This window comes from Ascaphus truei, chromosome 3 (assembly GCF_040206685.1).
Source record: "Ascaphus truei isolate aAscTru1 chromosome 3, aAscTru1.hap1, whole genome shotgun sequence".
Classification (NCBI taxonomy): Eukaryota; Metazoa; Chordata; class Amphibia; order Anura; family Ascaphidae; genus Ascaphus; species Ascaphus truei.
The window spans coordinates 318,133,487-318,152,781 of NC_134485.1; the positions used below are offsets into that span (position 1 = coordinate 318,133,487).

At 42.6% G+C, this 19,295-nt stretch overlaps 1 protein-coding gene across 3 annotated transcripts in view; it reads right to left on the reverse strand.

The window, feature by feature from the left end:
* ZC3H13 (zinc finger CCCH-type containing 13) overlaps window positions 1-19,295 on the reverse strand; it is a 67,768-nt gene that overhangs the window by 37,716 nt on the left and 10,757 nt on the right. For all 3 annotated transcript variants that reach the window (XM_075591125.1, XM_075591126.1, XM_075591127.1), the window contains 6 exons: window positions 11,792-11,931; window positions 10,557-10,705; window positions 9,159-9,356; window positions 5,156-5,329; window positions 2,861-3,174; window positions 714-1,160 (listed from right to left, as the gene is read on the reverse strand). In XM_075591125.1, the coding sequence (XP_075447240.1) occupies window positions 714-1,160; window positions 2,861-3,174; window positions 5,156-5,329; window positions 9,159-9,356; window positions 10,557-10,705; window positions 11,792-11,931 (1,422 nt within the window). The remainder of the gene's footprint in view (window positions 1-713; window positions 1,161-2,860; window positions 3,175-5,155; window positions 5,330-9,158; window positions 9,357-10,556; window positions 10,706-11,791; window positions 11,932-19,295) is intronic.

Here is a 19,295-nt window from a genome sequence, read left to right on the forward strand (position 1 = left end):
GCAGGGGGCCACGTTAGCAGAATTTTCATGCATTTGGGTCAGCAATATGGGCAGAAAGCTCTGTGGGGTGCGCACCTGCACCGGGCATAAGAACCGTCTACATCAACCGCCAGTGTGGACCTTAATGTAGTGTGTGACGCCTGACCTCTCCAGCCAACGTCCACCCCCAAGGTCCCAGGGGGAAGGGCCCATCAACCAAGACTGGGTCCAAAAAAAGACAATGGAGCTCATACACAGAACATTACTTAATATACAAATATATACAGTAAAGTAACTCCATGCTGTTTACGAAGCTTCCGGATTGTAGTGGTAGACCTGCTTCCCAACCTTTGTTAGCCACCAACCTGAAGGGGAAGCCCAACGGTATATCACCCTTCTTTCCCACAGAAGCATAGTGATACATAGATACTAGATCTCTTCTGAAACCGTCTTCTCACCCTGTTCTCTAGATCTTCTAGGGAGTCGCTCAGATCTCCAATTACTTAATTCAGCCGCACACCAGTCAGGGCTTAAATTAATATATAATTGTGTGTGTATATTTTACACCTTTCTAGAATTGAAAATGTGAGTTAAAGAACATTTCTCCCACACCCAATACACATATATACAGATAATCTAATGGGACAAATACTGCAGTAGAAGCTGCTGTTAACATTGCCAGGCTTTGTGCTGACGGACACTGCCCTTTACATAAAAAATAAATAGCCATGTACCTTTTTCAGAGGGGTCTGGAGCACGTCCTCTTGGCCGCGCGTTGCGGTCATTTCTGGTTTCATTTCTGGATTCATTTCTGGTGTCGCTTCTTGCTTCAGCCCGTGAAGTCTCCTCTCTGCCGTGACTTCTTCTGTAGCTGCGATCATCAGAATACGGCTCATCCTTTCGATGAGACTCGCGGTTGTCCCTCTCTCTGTAGTCATGAGCATCACGGGTAGAACGAAAATCTTTCTGGTCCCGGCCATCTTTACCGTCTCTATACTCTCGAGTATCCCTGGTCTCCCTGGAGTCCCTAGGTTCTCTACGATCACGGTTATCTCTGACATCCCTGCGGTCCCGACCCTCGCGGGATTCTCGTTCTTCTCTGTAATCTCTGGAGCCACTTGCTTCCTGGTCATGGTCTTTCTCATCTCTTTCCTTTTCCTTGTCTTTTCTTCCTCTGCTGTCTAAAAGATTAACAGTAGGGGAAGATTAGAAACATTTTAACAGTTTGTCAGAAGGTACCTTTAATCGTCAAGTGTAGCTTACAAAAAGGAGTTTAGGTAAACACTAGGGTAAAGTGGGGGATGGGGAAGGGGAAGAGAACCCTCGCAACTGCTAAATCTATATTCTCCGAGGTGCTACTATCTGGGGTGAGTAATGAATTGATACTGTGGGTAGAATAGAACCCCAATGGAGAGCACTCTGCAGATGCACAATATACAGGGGACAGGAATAGGGTGTATATAGTGATGAGTGAATTGTGCACGTTAAAACACTTTATTAGAGTCTTGACTCAAGGTTAAAATACAGACGCTAAATACCAAAATAAGTGAGACTCATGTGAGCCAAAAAAGCGCAGCGAAAGTAAAATATATGTGCCAGGTCTCACGTTGGAGTGTAAGCTAATATCCCTGATGATATGTGCGGGTTACAGCTTGGTGGTATCAAAACCCCATTGGAATCTGTGAGTGTAGTGTTCAAACACAGACACAGCCACTAGTGGCTGAATATATACACGTTCCGGGTAGTGGTATGTGTGATAGTAGTCTTAATCACACAATATACACAGGTTGGTACACCAAGTGAGTGTGATAATAGTCTTAATCACACAATATACACAGGTAGGTACATCAGGTGGGTGCACATATAGTATACACGGTGGAGTATAGCAGGTAAGTATATCTGCTTCTGTGCTCCTGACCAGCAGGTCACTTCTGTGTTGCCTGTGTAATGCTGCAAGTCTAAATGCTGCAGCAATATTAAGAGCACTCACACATACTCTCTAACCACTACCGTTTTGCAGCTGTCATAGGGGGTGTATCTGCAACAAATTAGGAGGTCGTGCATCCAATGGGTGGAAAAAATAAAATTGTAGTACACAAGTAGTGTCTACATACACTCAGACTCTAATAAAGTGTTTTAACGTGCACAATTCACTCATCACTATATACACCCTATTCCTGTCCCCTGTATATTGTGCATCTGCAGAGTGCTCTCCATTGGGGTTCTATTCTACCCACAGTATCAAAAAGGAGTTTAGGGCTGCTCCGGGCTTTCACGCAAGCCTAATGCACAGGCTTGTTCTTGGAGTTACTATCTCTGATGCTAGAACCTTGTGCAACCACTTCACTGTCAGCTGCTTGTGACCGTGGCAAATCATTTTATCTCCCCGTTGCTAAAGAAACATTTTTTAAACTACGGTCAGCAAGATACGGCATTGCAATACTATACAAGAAATTCCAGGAGACAAAGTAATCTTTGATAGTTACGATATATTGGGAAGATCTCCCAGCAGAATGAATGATCCAGAGTAAGGTTTAAAAAAAATAAAAAATTCTGAAAGCAATTGTGCCGAGAAAGCAAACTGAACTTTTGACCATTAGGTAAAAGTGTGTACATGTAAACATTGCCATTTAGCCATGTTATTATTCTTGCCCATTTGCAAAATAAAAATCGCAGTCAAATCTTGCGGGTCCAGAAAGCCAATCGGAAGCCTTTGACAACCATTTAAATGTACGAGGGAACACTGGTAACTAAACCAGTAAGCGCCACAGGAAGCCAGAGCCAAAAATAGCATAGTGACGCACCAGAGGGCCCCCCTGGTTTGAATTGCTAAAAAAATAAAAATAAATCCAACATATTTCTAGTTTAACAATGCACGTACCATCCCTCCTGTCGTGTCGTCGGTCTTGTGAAGCAGATGTCCTCTCCCTCTCATGTCTCCCCTTCTCTCTAACTGGGGAGCGATGCTTGGATGGGCTCCTCTTTCTGTGAGGAGAAGAGGAGGCATGTGTGGCATATGGAGAGGAGGAAGAGCGTCTGGCTGCAGGTGATGCTACTCTCTGGTAGGGAGGGGAGGGAGTTCTCTTGCGGCGAGGAGAAGGGGAATGTCTCTGCACAGAGGAGCCAGACTGCGAGGAAGGAGAATGGTGTCTTGAGGACATGGGAGAGTGATGCCGCCCGGATGGGGATACAGATCTACAAAAAGCAGAATTTAAAAAATGATGCATAGATCTAAATAAATGAATCAAGGAAAAAAAAATTTTTTTTTTTAAAAACTCTGTTCCACCAAAATTCTGACTACTGCTGCAGTCCACAAGAAAATGTATGCTGGATGGACATGGAATTTATTGCATCTCTTGAAATAGAAATGGCTCCAAGTATCGCTGTACACTAGCAGCCCAATAAGCCCCTAGAAAATAACCCAGCAGTTAAAACTAATCCTATCCACATCTTCCATTATTGTCTGCCCCTGCTGCCCTTATTTTTTCAGTAACAGAAGTAACCCAACAAGAGGAATTTAGGAAGCATTAGGTCGGTATATAATGTTAGTATCCAACATTGAGCTAATACAGCTATTAGCTGTACAACATTGAGCTACGGTAATACAGTGTTTCTGTAGGTAAAAACAAAAAGCGTTGGGTAGACATTGACGTATATAAGGGACTTTTGAAAACCAACTGCTCTTCAAATTACAGGAAAGAGGGGCAGGTTATAGTTAACAGTAGAAAAGGTTGAAAAAAACAACAACAAAGAGCCACATGTCCATCAAGTTCAAACTATGTTACATTTAGCAGACATATGCTCATCCTATATTTGTATTTACAATATTTTGTTCCAAGGGATAGGAAACAGAAAACCCCAGTGAAACATCGTCCAATGCGGTCTCATTACAGGAAAAAGAAATTCCTTCCCGACTAATAATAGCAACCCGATTTCTCCCTGATCAACATCACTCCCATGTTTACCTATTATATCCCTGTATACCTTTCCTTTCTAAAATGATGTCCAACCCTTTTCTGAATATTTATTATATATAGCGTCATTATCCAGGTGTAGGCACAAGGAGAAAGTGACTTGCAGAAGGTCACGAGGCGCTGACACCGGTGTCTTTGCTCACTGATCCGGTCCTTCCTACCTATTGTATCTGCCATCACAGTCTCCATGCGTAATGAATTCCACATTTTAATTGCCCTTACACTAAATAACCCTTTTGTTTGTGCTAGTGAAATCTCCTTTCCTCCAACTTTAAGAGATGGCCCTCTTAAATGGCGCAATATAAATAAAGAAATGCATACATGCCCTGTATCGTTTGTACTGCCCTTTAGATCAGGGGGGCACAAACTTTTTTCCCTGCGCCCCCCTGCCGGCTGTCCCCTCACTCCCGCGCCCCCCCCCCCAACCCCAACTTACCCGCGCACCGGCGTAATGATGTCACGTTGCCATAGCAACGTGACGTCACATGACCTCGCGGCGGCAAATGGCGACGCTGGGAGGAAGCCGCCGGGGCCACGGTAAGTTAGGTTTACAGAGGCCCTGCAGCTCCCCCGGCACTTAATTTAAGTGCCTTCGGGAAGCGCGCGGGGCCGCTGTAAACCCCGCCCCCCCCCCCCGTCGGCAGTCTCGCGACCCCAGCCCCCCAGTTTGCGCACCGCTGCTTTAGATAGTTCTTTTGAAACCTCCTTGTAATGACCCTGAATATATTTATATATAGTTATCGTATCCCCTCTAACACCGGTTTTCTAATGTGAACAAATGTAATTTAGTTAGCCTCTCCTAATTCAGATTTCCCATCCACTTTATCAATTTGGTGGCTCTTCTCTACACTTTTTCTACTTTCATAATGTCTTATGGAGTCATGCCAAACTGTACTCCATATTCAAGATGTGGTCTTACTAATGCTTTATGCACTTATTGTATTAGAATGTCCTGTACTGTATTGTCTTTGTGAAGCGCCGAGTATACGGTTGGCGCTATATAGACACACAGAGAACATCACTTTCCTTCCCTACACTTAAGCCAATGGCACTTTACCACAGTGCAATTTCACACTTATTTACAAACAAAAGTACCATCTACATCACGTTGCAAAAAAGGTACATCAATGGCTATTATAAGTTCTTTACATTTACTCATTTCTTTCCTAGCTTTGATTTCCGACGGCCAATGAACTTCTTACCTTCGAGATGGGGAGAGAGAGTGTTTGAGAGTAGAAGATTTGGTGGGTGTTGGTGATGCTTGTCGTCTCCGAGATGCAGGGGGAGAATATTCTCTGGAATGGGATGAACTGCTGCCGGAGCGATCAGCAGGACTTGGGGATCGCTTCTGTCTATGAGATCCCTCAGACGGATCCCTGCAAGCAGCAAAATATGACCTCCGTTAAAGTATTTTAGATAAACAATACAACACACAATCGCCACCTATGTGGAAAAGCAATCAAATACACACAGGCTTCATTGAGCCAATTGCTGCCAAAGTGTATTATAATTATTCAATTACAAAAATGACAGTAACCCATGCGTGCGCACACAATGGTTTTTTTTTTAATGTCTATATACACATGAAAATATGCGCGCGCACACTTTATGCTCTACATACACTTAATTTCAAAATACCTACCAATGTAATGGTTTTCTGAAGTGTTTATAGTGCCAACTTGTAGTAGTGGAAGGGGGTGGGCACAAATGTGATTTTTCAGTTAAAAGGCGATAGGTGATAAGGAGGCTACATTTATTGGTAAGAGGGGCATATGCAAGGTTACGCAAACAAAACTGCAGATACAAAAGTAAATCAGACAGCAAAATGAATACATGTAAAGGACTGCACAATTCCGCTCACGTTTAACACTGATGTTTAATCTCACCAAGACTTTTATATTGTTCACCCATTCTTCTTTGGGCCCAGATTACAAAAGGCTCAGAAATCCAAGTTGTGACAGTGGTCAGGGTATTGGGCTGTAGCAGACCTTAGCAAATTGGTCCCCTGAGCAAAATGTGAATCTAGCTATTTTATTAAACCATATCACCCCTTATCTATATCATGTATATGCAACACCCTCACATATAAGAGATAGCGCAGAGAGAATGAAATCCTATTCCTAATTTAGTAGCTAGGAGGCCCTTAGCCAAAAGGTATTTACATTTTTGTATTAGCCTACAGTTTAATTGTAATTACAACGTTTGGTATTTGGCAGTAAAGCAACAGTGGGGTTTTTTTTTAATAAATACAGCTAAACCCCGTTATAACGCGCCTCGTTATACCGCGATTCGGTTATAACGCGGTTTTCCCGTGGCTCCCGTTTTAAAAAAACACACTGCACACACACTGCTCATTGCTCACACACTGCTCATTGCTCACACACTGCTCATTGCTCACACTGCACACACTGACACACTGCACACACACTGCTCATTGCTCACACTGCACACACTGACACACTGCACACACACTGCTCATTGCTCACACTGACACACTGCACACACACTGCTCATTGCTCACACTGCACACACACTGCACACTGCACACACTTACAGACACTCACACACACTCTCACACATTCAGACACTTACACACACTTAGACACTCACAGACACTCACACACTGCTCATTGCTCACACTGCCACACTGCACACACACTGCTCATTGCTCACACTGCACACACTGACACACTGCACACACACTGCTCATTGCTCACACTGCACACACTGACACACTGCACACACACTGCACACACACTGCACACACACTGCACACACACTGCTCATTGCTCACACTGCACACACTGACACACTGCACACACACTGCACACACACTGCTCATTGCTCACACTGCACACACTGACACACTGCACACACTGACACACTGCACACACTGACACACTGCACACACTGACACACTGCACACACTGCACACACACTGCACACTGCACACACTTACACACACACACACACTCTCACACATTCAGACACTTAGACACTCACAGACACTCACAGACACACACACACACACACACACACTCACACACACTCACACACACTCACACACACTCACAGACACTCACAGACACTTACACACACTCACAGACACTTACACACACTCACAGACACTTACACACACTCACAGACACTTACACACACTCACAGACACTTACACACACTCACACCCACATACACACACCCATATACACACACACACTTTCTCTCCCATATATACATACACACACACACTCTCTCACTCTACACAGACGGGGGGTGGGGTCGGAGCAGAGGAAAGGCCGCGACCAGCACCACCACCCGCACCCCCCCCTCCTCCCGCGCAGGCAGCGGGAGCGCCAGGGACAGCGGTGGGGAGAAGAAACCCCCCGCTACCACCTCCATGCAGGCAGCGGGAGCACCGGGCACGTGGAGGGATCAGAGGTAAGCGGGGACCGGAGGGACATCCCCGCTCCCATCTCCTTCCCCGCGGGCTGTCCTGCGGTGACAGGGGGAAGCGGGGAGCGGAGGGACATGCCCGCTCCCATCTCCTGCCCCGCGGCCTGTCACGTGGTGACAGGGGGAAGCGGGGACCGGAGGGACATCCCCGCTCCCATCTCCTGCCCCGCGGGCTGTCCCGCGGTGACAGGGGGAAGCGGGGAGCGGAGGGACATGCCCGCTCCCATCTCCTGTCCCGCGGGATGAATCTGCATTAAAGCGGCGGCCATTTTTTTTTTCGCGACCCCGTTAGTAACGCGGTGGTCTCGGGGTGGACCCCGAGACCCGCGTTATAACGGGGTTTAGCTGTATATTGTTTTTATGCACCTGAACCAGGGACCAGAGGTGTAATCCCCCAACCTGATCCATGATCCCCCGTTTTCAGGGACCATAGGTTTTTTTGTTCCAACGAAAATCTCACAAAAAAAAACAAAACAAAATACAAATGTAGATACAGGATCACCAATAGAAAGTGCTAACATCTCCCAATGATGGAGCTAGGGGGCTGACCCGCGCATCCAGTGTGTGTGCACTGGGCAGGTATTATTGCCCGGTAGAGAAGCAAAGTTACATCTTGGGAACCAGGGCGCTGTGTATAATCTCAAAGATCCCATTTCATGTAACGTAAATTGAGATATAGATATCTCCCACGAACACACCATTAAATGAGCTTAGGTCATCTCAATGTGTAATTGAATCTATTCAATTTTGACACGAGGCAGAGTGGATAGGGGAGTTAAATAAGCATACACAATCTATATTATGCTTTCTACCTCATGGACTAACACGGGGATAATGAATAGTTAATGGTTAATAATTATTTTATAGTTGCTTGCTAAACAGCAGATACTACTCACAAAAGCCTACACTTCTAATTCTACTACCCTCTAAGGATTGAGCGGTGTATATTTAGTACAGTTTCACCCACCTACCACTTACACGTGTGATGTGTGAGACTAATCCCAATATAGTGAGAAATATTTATACATTTGTGAAGATAATGAGAATATGATACAATCCCTATTACATGAGGTGCTATTCCTTCAAAAAGGAACTGCCACTTCTTAAAAAAGGTAGAAATTCGGGATCAAGATTTTTGGTGCATAGTCTGTAAATAAAGTAAACAACATATAGCAAGGACCCACACGCATAGGAACTTTGCAAAACAAAATAATTTCTTTACATAAGGATTAATGTTTTGGTCCTATTAAGGACCTCAAGAAATAAATATATTTTGAGATATAGATCTATGTAGAGATATATTGTACACAAAAAAAAACTATAAGAACAGCTTTAATTCTCTTTAGGATTAGAATAAAGGCTGCATAGAATAAACTTTTTTAAACATGTGAATACAAACCTTTAAGAAATGAAAACAAGCCTGAATATCCCATATTACATTTTGAGAATGGTATTCTGCAGTCTGAACGTAGCATAATAAACCTTTAACCCCACATTCTCCCCAGAACAATAAATGGGTGGTGGGGGAGAAGAGACTCTTTGCCCATTATTGTAGCCATATTAATGACCCTTTGTAAAAACTTGCTATTTTTCTTCAATGAAAGACCTGCTGGTTCTACTTCCCCTTCCATGAGCAGACATAAGGCAGAGCTCCATATTACCAGGTATGAAATATTGCAACACATGCAAAGCAAATGTTGATTTACTGACTTGTTTGGGATAAAAAAAAAAAATACAATAAATGACTCTAACCTGTGTTTGTCTTTTTTGTCCTTGTGTTTCTCCACTTCACGTCCCCTTTCTTTGGAGTCCTTTACTTTTTCCTCCACGCGATCTTTTGACTTATGTTTATCTTTGTGCTTCTTAGAAAGTGGAGCTTCTTCTTGTGCAGGCGGGGGCGGACTGGGTGTACGGGGTCCCTTCTTTTTGCTCTGTGATCCTTTTGAGGTTCTACGAGAAATTAGATCTATTGTAAATCAGCTCCGGGAGATTGCGTCAAATGAATATTTAAAAAAAAGAAAACTGTGCTCTTACCCCTTTGCTCTAAGTGCATAACAATGCATTGCTGTCTAATTGTAAGGGGTGAATATGTTATTAATCCAAAAGAGAACGTTCCCACTATTAAAATAAATAAATACAAAACAAAAAAAAAAAAGTGGTGAGCAAGTAGGTTTCCCGAAGAAGTTAAATACAATATTGATCTTATCCTTTCTCCTGACAGCAGATTGCAGAAGTGGGATTGCTGAAGGGGGCCAATTGAGGTTTTAGCAGCAGGGATACAGGTTTCAGGGGGGAGAAACAGGTTTTTACTGCAGATTTTTGCTTTGTATTTTTTCTTTTTGACAAACCCAACAGTAGCTGCTAAAGAAATGTGCAGTGAAAACTACTTAGAGATGGAAAATATCTTAAGCAAATGAGTAGACTACATATTCACTTCTTCACCAACTGCCCCCATTGTAAAGAAATTCTGAGTAATTTCACAACTATAGCTGACAATCTTGACCCTTTTCAGACAAATGTATATGGATGTTTCTCTAACACAGAAAATGTCAAGACAATCTTACAAGAAAAGGAGCTATTTAAAAAAAACAAATAGACTGAACATAGTTAGCAGTACTGCTGTTTAGAGCTGCAGTTCAAGCAATATCCGTGGATATTTTTTTTGTTTTTTTTTTTAAATAAATCAGTTCTGTACTATGAGAAAATACTTGTAGCATTTTTTTTTTACTTTTTTAAACACAATTACATTTTTAATGTATTATAATGCAACAAGCATTTTTCGTTTCTATAGCAACCATTTACTAAGTCACATTCCCTTCCTCTTCTGAAACAGGCCCTGGCGCATCCCTTTTTGAGCCCTGCCATCTCTCTAGCAGTGCACCAATTTTATCTAGTGACTGCCTGGTCACATGATCTTCCCCACTGAACTTTGCATCTTTGGTCCTCTTCTGCTGCACTAGTGAACCTCTGAGATCTTCACCGATCGATCACAGGAGAAAGGATTGATCAGCAACTTAGCTGACTACTTATTGTGTGGATTGTATTGGTGTACATAAAGGGATTTTTTTTTTCAAAACTATTTGAGGGACTGTACTTTAAACCAGTTCTGTGAAGGAATGTGCCCGTGTTGCACTACAACCAACTACTGACCTTGGCTGCTCAAATGGAGGAGATCCTACAGATGCCTTCTTTTCTTTCTTTGTTGTAGGGTTGGTAGATTTGGGACTGGATTTTCGTTTTGGTGACTTGCTAGATTTCCTTGGCGAGGGTGACAACTTGGCTACGACATCAGGAGAAATCTGAAGCAAATTAAGAGAAAGAAAAAAAATTGAAGCAGCCCAAACAAGAAATAAAATTAGTGTGGCTATTTTACATATTATGGAGAACATTACCGCTCTTTTTTTGGACCTGCACAAGAGTCCTCCAACTTGTAAATAAGGTGAAGAATAGATTTTAATGGCCTCGGATAAGATCAGTGAAACCGTTGGATTTAATTTTAAAGAAGCATGGTATTGTAACCTACAAAATCTCTAGGAAAAATAACGTGGATCGCTGGTGGACAGTGTATTTAAACTATTTTAGGTGTATTAGCTTTTAAGTCCACATATGAATAATAAAACTGGAAAGGGGCCTCTAGTTTTTACTTCGGAAGACATACACTTCCTAATCTCTACAGTCTAACATGACAAAGCAGGCTCCTCCCACCTTGGCATGGCAAGATCATTTTAATTTACCTGGATAAGCCCCCATATTAAAAGCTTTTAAGCATTTTCCCCCAAACACCAGGAAACATTTCTACAAAGCTGCACTTTTAACTACTGGCTCCAAACACAAGTGGTAAAGTGTGGTGCTGGAGAAATTGAAATTGAAGAAAGAATCAAATTACTCTTAGGGGGATAATTATATTTTATCTGAAGCAGCAGATTGCAGGGCAATCAGGCGAAAAGCCCCATTCACGTCCACCTGCGTTTCCTTGGTAGGCTGCCTCAGATAAAAATCGGAGTTACCCCCTTAAGAGAATACTTTTAATACCAGATCAGTGATATTATAAAATCGGACTACAAAACATTTAATGCGAGTTTTTCATCAAATCCTTAATGTTACTACTAAATATACATTTAGCTGTCTAAAGCACCACCCACAATATATTAGACAACACCCTTTGACCACCAAAAGAAGGTGGGGTGGCTGCCCGTTAATTGTTATTCTGTGAACATTTGAAAATAGACTTGATAAAGCACTGCATCTGGGATACTACAACTTTTACTTGTCAAAGGATTTGGGACCTGAAAGGGTACTAATGTTCTTCATATTTTACATGACGCAGCATATTCATATTAAGCGTACGGTACAGCAAACGAACAAGTACAAAAAAAAAAATAAACCTCTTTCTTGATGACTATTTCTTCTCGTTTATCCATGTTCTCCTGTTCCAGTTTCATTAATTCTCTTTGGATCTTCTGGCGCTTCATTTCCAAAGATAATTCATGGTCATAATCATAGTTATCACCACCATTCTCTGAATCTAAAAAAATAGAAGATATTCACACTTTTTATTTTTATAGTGCTTTCATACATTTTCAAGAAAGAACAGATTAAGAAGCAAGCCGTGATACAAAAGATAAAAGGTTGGTAGAGTTAAAACTGCTCAAAGAAATAGTGAATAAAATAGCTAGTATTTTACAGATTGGAAAATGTGGTTTTGCCATACATAGATTGTGTAATTTTAATAAATACAGGCAGTCCTCGGTTATCCGACGCAATGCGTTACTCAAAATGGCGTTGGATAGCGAAACGTTGTAAAGCTAAACCCGTTTTCCCATAGGAACACTGTTTAAATCAAACGTTCCGTTCCTGAAGGCATTTTTAATGCTAAAATACACAAAATATTTTACTCAAACAATAAGATTATGCTGCACACACATACATTATAATGTAAAGATTCTATTTATTGAATCCAGAACTGTATAATAAAACTGTTAGACATGTTTAAAGGCATAAATATACCACAAAACCCTCTCACAGACTGATCTGGATGATTTCCCCGACTGCAGCTTTCTGATTGACATAATGTTGCAACTTTACAAAGCGTCGTAAGAGCTTCGGATAAGCCATTTTGGCGTCGTAAAACCAGCCATAGGGATGCATTGGACAGCGTCGGATAAGCCATTCGTCGTAAAGCGAAGCGTCGTAAAACGAGGACTTACTGTACCATTATTGTAAGTAAATAATGAACTCAACATTTGAGTGCTTTGATTTGTGGCTTCCATTTTGAAGGCATGGTTACCTCAGAAGTCAAGCTCCCGAGTCCTACAGTACAACAATCTGTTTTCTAAGACTTCAAAGGTTTAAGATTTGTTTTTAAATATATCTTCTCTCCAGCAAAACTGCGCACATCATAAATATGCATTTGTGGACTTCATTAACGCAAAGAAACAGCAGGGGCATTACTATTTCTTGTAATTAGCCAAAGGGTAAGGAACTAGACTCAAATATGCACTAGATGCGCTGCTTGAATGCTCCAATTCAGGCACAGCACTACTGTGCAAGCAAGCTTACAGGCCATCTAAATGTAAATATCTTCACAAGAACTACAACTTTCTAGTTTCTATAGTGAGGGTTTTTTCCAGGTTTGGTTGTTTTGAAAAAAAAAAAAAAACTAAAGAAAACACATTTCCATAAAAACGGCTTTAAAGTAAATGAAGCCCAGAAAGAATAGATTTAAGTAGTATACCGTTAATCTAAAAATCAAATAAATTAATAAAGCAGTACCAAAAAAAAAAAAAAGAGAGACATACTTTCAAACGCCAAGTAGACACCGAACTTTCTAAAAATCTCCCCCTCCCCCACCCCCCACTATATTCCTGTTCAGAGGACTGGTTTCTCTTCTCCCTCACATGTACTGGTGATCTTGACCTTAAGGTCTGTATGACTGAGCTGAATCTGCTCAAAACAAAGGGTTTATAGATCTCTAAGCTGTTAAACCTCAGATCCTGTTGTACTGGGCCTTGTGACAGACCAGGGAAAACAAGCAGTTGTCATGCCTCGTCTGCCCACATGTTGACAAGTTGAGGAAACCAGGCTTGGCGTGCCCAGTCCAACTATTGACACTAAACTCATCTTCAAGTACCCTCGATGTGAAGAGGAATTGATGGAAACACAAACCAGTCAGAAATTCCATGGGAAGGAGGGCGTACATATAGGCTGTTTCTAGGTAAAAAAAAAAAAAAAAAAACTCTTGAACAGAATCTCTTCAGCTTTGTGTTTTCTGCCATGGCCACGAGACCAAGCCATCACCACGTACCATCAGCTGGCTGAAGATGGTACGTGCCAGAGACCATTATCCCGGGTCCAAAAAGTTATTCGGCTTGGAAAAATCGGCTCGCAAATTTACCTTCCCTGCAATATGGATTGCTGCAAGATCCACCAGATGTTGCTCTGCCCAAATAAGAATAATAAGAAATAAGAAAATTCTTGCAGAAGACCCAAACTTCTTATTCCTCCTTGTTGTCCAACCAAATTTTTATATTGCTGCCTTCTATCTGCAATGAAAAGTAACTAATCGCTTTCATTATTGCTCTCAAGTCTAGAATATTTGCTGCACCTTGCGATACTTGATGGGACATTTTCCCTGGGCTAACTTGGTATCAAGTTGGGCACACCAGCCTGTGCCACTTGCATGGGTTGTGAGCAAAAGCCAGACATGGTACTGTGGAGGACAAACTTTTTTTTTTGGTTGTTGGCCTGTTCCCATCATGTTAAGAGACTCCTTTACCCTCTTTGTTAAGGAGAACAACTGGAGTAGATTTCCTGCTCGGCAGTCCCATTGCTGTAGAAAAGGTGGCTAAAAAATAAAATGTTTTGCCATCTTGCCCACTTAAATGGTTACTGAAAGAGTGTCCAACAGTCTTGTGTATGCAACAGGTCGCTGGCTACTTTGACCATCTTTTAGGTGCTCTTTTGTGGCGGGAAATAAAAACAAACCTTGCAGCGTATTGAATTGTACCCCTAAAAACCTTAAGCTTTGTGTTTGGATCAGCTGACTTTTTGACGTTGACTAGCCAACTGAGCGTAACGCCAAGTGCTCTTGTAAAGCTTTGGAGCAACTGGGCCCTGTTCTGTGTTTTTATTAGAACATCGTTCATAGAATGAAAAATCTGAACTTCATTTCTCCTTAGCTCAGCCATGAGCGTTACCGGTACCTTTGTGAAAGTTATTGGTTAAGTAGCAAAGTCAAATGGAAGCGTGGTAAACGGATAATGCGCCTGCCCTATAGCAAACCTCAAATTTTCTGTAACTACTTCATATCGGTATATGGAGAGAAGCGTCCTCAAGGTCCACCGTCAAGGCAATTTCCCTATACCACACTGCAATGATTGTCCTCAGGCATTCCATCCTCAATTTCCTTGTATGGAGCAGTTTGACTCTATAGAATCTGCTAGCCAAGGACATAGGCTGCTACTGATCATGCCATAGACCTTGCCGGTAGCTGTCTAAATCCAATGATGCCTCTGCCAAATCAACCGCCAATTTTCACACAAATAGTGCACTGATCTGAAACCTTTTCAACTCCCTCCTCTAGAGCTTCTTCTATATTTGTGATACACAGCTTTACCGCCCTGGACACTGATGTTATGGCCACAGTTGGCCTATAGGCTGCTCCTGTCAAAGTAAATTATTTTCTATTGGCACTTTCCATAGCTTCTCGAAAGGCTGCTGCGTCATTAACAGGTAGAGTTGTGCGTCTCTCAAATCCCAAAATTGCAGCATCTACTTGGAGAGCGAGTCCCCAGCTTCCAAATCTTTATCCTTGAAAGGATACATTTTGATTAACTTTCTGGAAAGGGACACGCTCCTGCCTGCGACAACTCATTTTTTATTGTTTCCATAACCTTATGAACCAAGGTGGTCCTAGGTTTTCAGTGTAGGTCTCTGAATATACGATCCTTCGCATCAGGAGAAGGGATTCGTCCTCAATGTGCAAAATTTCTCTAACCGCTTTAACGAGCGGTTCAATGAACTCAAGGTCAAATGCTGACTCCTCTGTGGAAAAGTAATTTTTTGATGACTCCATGTGTGCATCCATCATGCTGAATTGCTCCTCCTCTGATTCTTGGGAGGACAAGTCCTGTAGCCTACCCAGACTGGTATGGAACATTGTGAGCTTTTGGCCTCTACTTGCCGAAAAGACTACTTGAGAAAGACGCCTCAATATCTTGCGTTACCACATCATTCATCCACGAAAGAAAATCGGACATCAGCTCCATGGGATCTTGCTGCGTCTAAGGCAATATTTGTAGCGCTATTTTCTATCCAATGCATTCCACACACTAAGTATTTTGTTTTCCTCATAGCTTTCTTTTCAATGGCAGGCTCCATAGTTGTTCTAGCCCCTACTTCCCCAGATGTATATCTGGAGCACGTAGATAGATGTGCAAACAATAGGCATCTCTTTTGAAGAAAACAAAATGAAGTAATAAAAGGACAGATGAGCATAAACACTACACTACACCTGTGTCACAAAGTGTCTGTGGAGTTAATACTGGAGTTAGAATTGGAGTTGAATACTACAAGAAGATCTGGACTCTGCACTTTAAAAACTACAACCTTGTAACTATCAAAACTTGACTTTCTAAATGCTGTGATAATTTGTACTCTTCCTATCCTCCAATACCTGGTTTAGTCTCTCCTCCTGCATCTCACTATGCCCTCCCTATTTAAAATCTCCTCACTCCTTTGTAAACATTTCTGTTTTATCTAACTTCCCCACTCCCCTCATATCCACATTTCTTCATCTCTCCTCCCCTCCACCTATGTCTGTGCCCATACACGGCACCATTTATACACCTCTTTCCCAAAAACTTCTTTACCCCTCAATAAAAAGCACCCCTACAAATCTTCTATTTACACCCTCTTTCTACTCCATCCTACTGCTGGGGATCCCTCTCCTAATCCTGAACCCAGACAAAAACACCTGCCCTCACTCAGGCCTCCCTGCAATCTCCTACCATGCAAATGGTGTTAACCTTCTGATTTAATCCTGACCAACCTTAAAATTTGCTCCACAAATCAAGAATCCCAATAGCCTCTGGCTATTGTCCCACACCCACAGTCATCCTACCACTCATTGTGACCAAGCACTGCCATCTACATCTAAATTTCCCATCATACGTTAGATTAAGGTAAAAAAAAAAAAAAAAGCTCTTTGAGGCAGGGATTTCCTTTCCTTTTGTCTGATTTTGCTGCGCTTAATGTATTATAATTCCCCGTACTGTATTCTTTGTGAAGAGCCGAGCACACTTTTGCCGCTATATAAATAAAGACATACAATACACTAGCCTATTGCACAGGGGCTTACCTTGAATGTTTAGGAATAGCACCATTTGATGAAACAGCTTCCATTTTATTAAAGACATTGTGCAGCCCAGCCTTACCAAGATCTTTACAAGCTTTGCAGAGTTTTGGCAGGCTTTCAATGGCTTCTGCAGTCTTTGTGGGGAAGCAGAGCAGCGGTCACGTATGCCGGTCAAGCATTTTTAAATACCCCCCGTCCCTTCCGCGAGACATCATCCTGACATGTCCCGCAAGACTTTGCAGCCAAGCCGCCCATGTGGGTGGCAGAGAGGGAGATGTCTTGTGTGCATACCTGCTTCCGCCTGGCCTTACTACAGCAGTCGCTTGCAGCATAGCAGTTGCCTCGGCTTCACAGACGCCAACTCTTTGGAGTGCGGGACGCCCACGCTTCAGAGGCAAAGAGGGGCAAGTGCTCCACTTTGATCGACTACCTAGGGCAGCCAAGTAAACCCGTCTTTTTACAAACAAAATGGCTAGCTCAGCTAAATAGGACAGAAAAGACCTGGAGAGGAGAGGTGGAGCTATTTATTGTCCTCCCACAGGTAGATGTTTTCTGTCCTCTTAGCTGTGGTGTGGAGCTTAACCCATTGGTGCCCACTACCAAGGGGAAACCAAGAAAATATTGTTACATTACAAAATATTGTTACATTACAAAATATAAGCCAGACGCGACAGATGTCTTTAAGAGGCACATTTCAAACCTAATTGTTTTTATTGGGAAGAGAGCAGGCCTTCTAATGTAAACATTATCAAATAATGTTCCAGATCTCATTTCTAATTTATTATCAATGATCAATCCCCAGCAGGAAGAAAACTGTATAAATGTCTAATTCATACAAGAAACTATAGTTAGAGTGCCAACTAAAATATTTAGAAAAACTGTAATGCTACCTTAAAATGTCATGTGGTGTATTTATTGTGTACTGATGAACCAAGTCTGCCCCAAAGGCTCACATGATTTCAGCTTACAAATTAATTAAAAAAGGAAGAGCTCAAAACAATCATTTGTTGACATCCCGCTGCAAGTTTATGAATATCAAAAGGCAAACTATTCACTTGTTGTAACACAAATAGAGCTTCCATCATCAATTGTAGCGTTTATGGTTAAAAGCTGTAAGAGGAACCGCCTCCAAATTCAGTGCATCCGAGCGTGAGGTATTGGAGTGGTATACAACAAGTCTTGAACGGACTATGGAACAGGGATACAAAAAAGGTATATCCCTGCGCCACCATGTTGTACACCCTCAAATAATTTTTTTAGTCAATTTGCTTAGCCCTGGATTGTTTCTGTTTGGACTGGCTGTGCTTCGCTTCCCCCACGTGGATCTGCGTTTATTAAGAACTTCACATTACACAATCTTCCTAGGAGTGATCGAGGAAAGAACTTTGGCAAACATGCAGTGGACAAAAGCAAGATGGCTAACCGTATAAAGGTGACGTTTAGGATGAACATTTGCACAATTAGCCTATAGCAGTAAAATACCTGGCAACGTAAACCTTATTCAAATACACTGTCAATTAGGGATGCACTTGGTATCTGGAAATTACCTGGCATCCGGCCATATTTCATCACCTGGAAATTAGCCGGACCCGGCCCAGGGCGCTGGAACCCAGTGCTGGGAAATTCCATCCTGCTCTGCTCCCTCGGTCCTCCACCTCAATCATCCCCCTTCCTCCGGGCAGCAGAAGAGGATGGAGAACAGCAGGGGCAGAGCAGCAGAAGGGGGCCAGTCGGCAGAGGACAGCAGCTGGCAGGGGACTACAGCAGGTGACGGAGGGAGAGGAGAACAGCAGCGTGCAGAGGACAGCAGCTGGCAGAGGGAGAGAAGGACGGTAGCCGGTGGAGGCAGAAGTGGACCATGTGAGCGAAGCATGGAGCGGCAAAGGACGACGGCCATGGAGCATGCAGTAGCAGCGGAGACACCGGAAGTCAGAGAAGACTTCCGAGTCGCACTGCTGGAGCACGTCCTCCTGTCTCTCCACCAACTGCTGCTGTCCTCTGTAGGCTGTCGTCCATCTCTCCTTCCACCGCCTGCTGTCGTCCTCTGCCGGCTGACGTCATCCTTTACTCCCTACACCAGTCTGCTGTCCTCCTGCTCCTCTGCTACCCTGCTCTTACCGCAACCCCACAAACCTACCCGGCTGGGTACTTTTCCTTTTTCCCCTGGTATTTTTTAGGACCCGGTAAATCACTACTTTCAATTAAATTAATGAAACTTCCAATGCTGCTTTAATACAATTATGAAACATTTCTAAATATTTCGGAACCTAGAATGAAGACGCTCATACTTCTCAAGGAATGCAATAAAATCTGCTGGCAAACGCCCAAAATGCAGGCCTCTATCCAGTATGCTCTGAAGCTGGCACACAGTGATGTAGAAGAGTTGAGATCCATTCAGATGAATGAGACTACAATCTTAAAATAATAAATAAGGACCTTCGAGTCCTTCTACTTATATGCATGCAACACTACTATATTGCATATTGTATTCAATCCCCATTTCACTGACCAACGTGCTGCTGCACAGAATAATT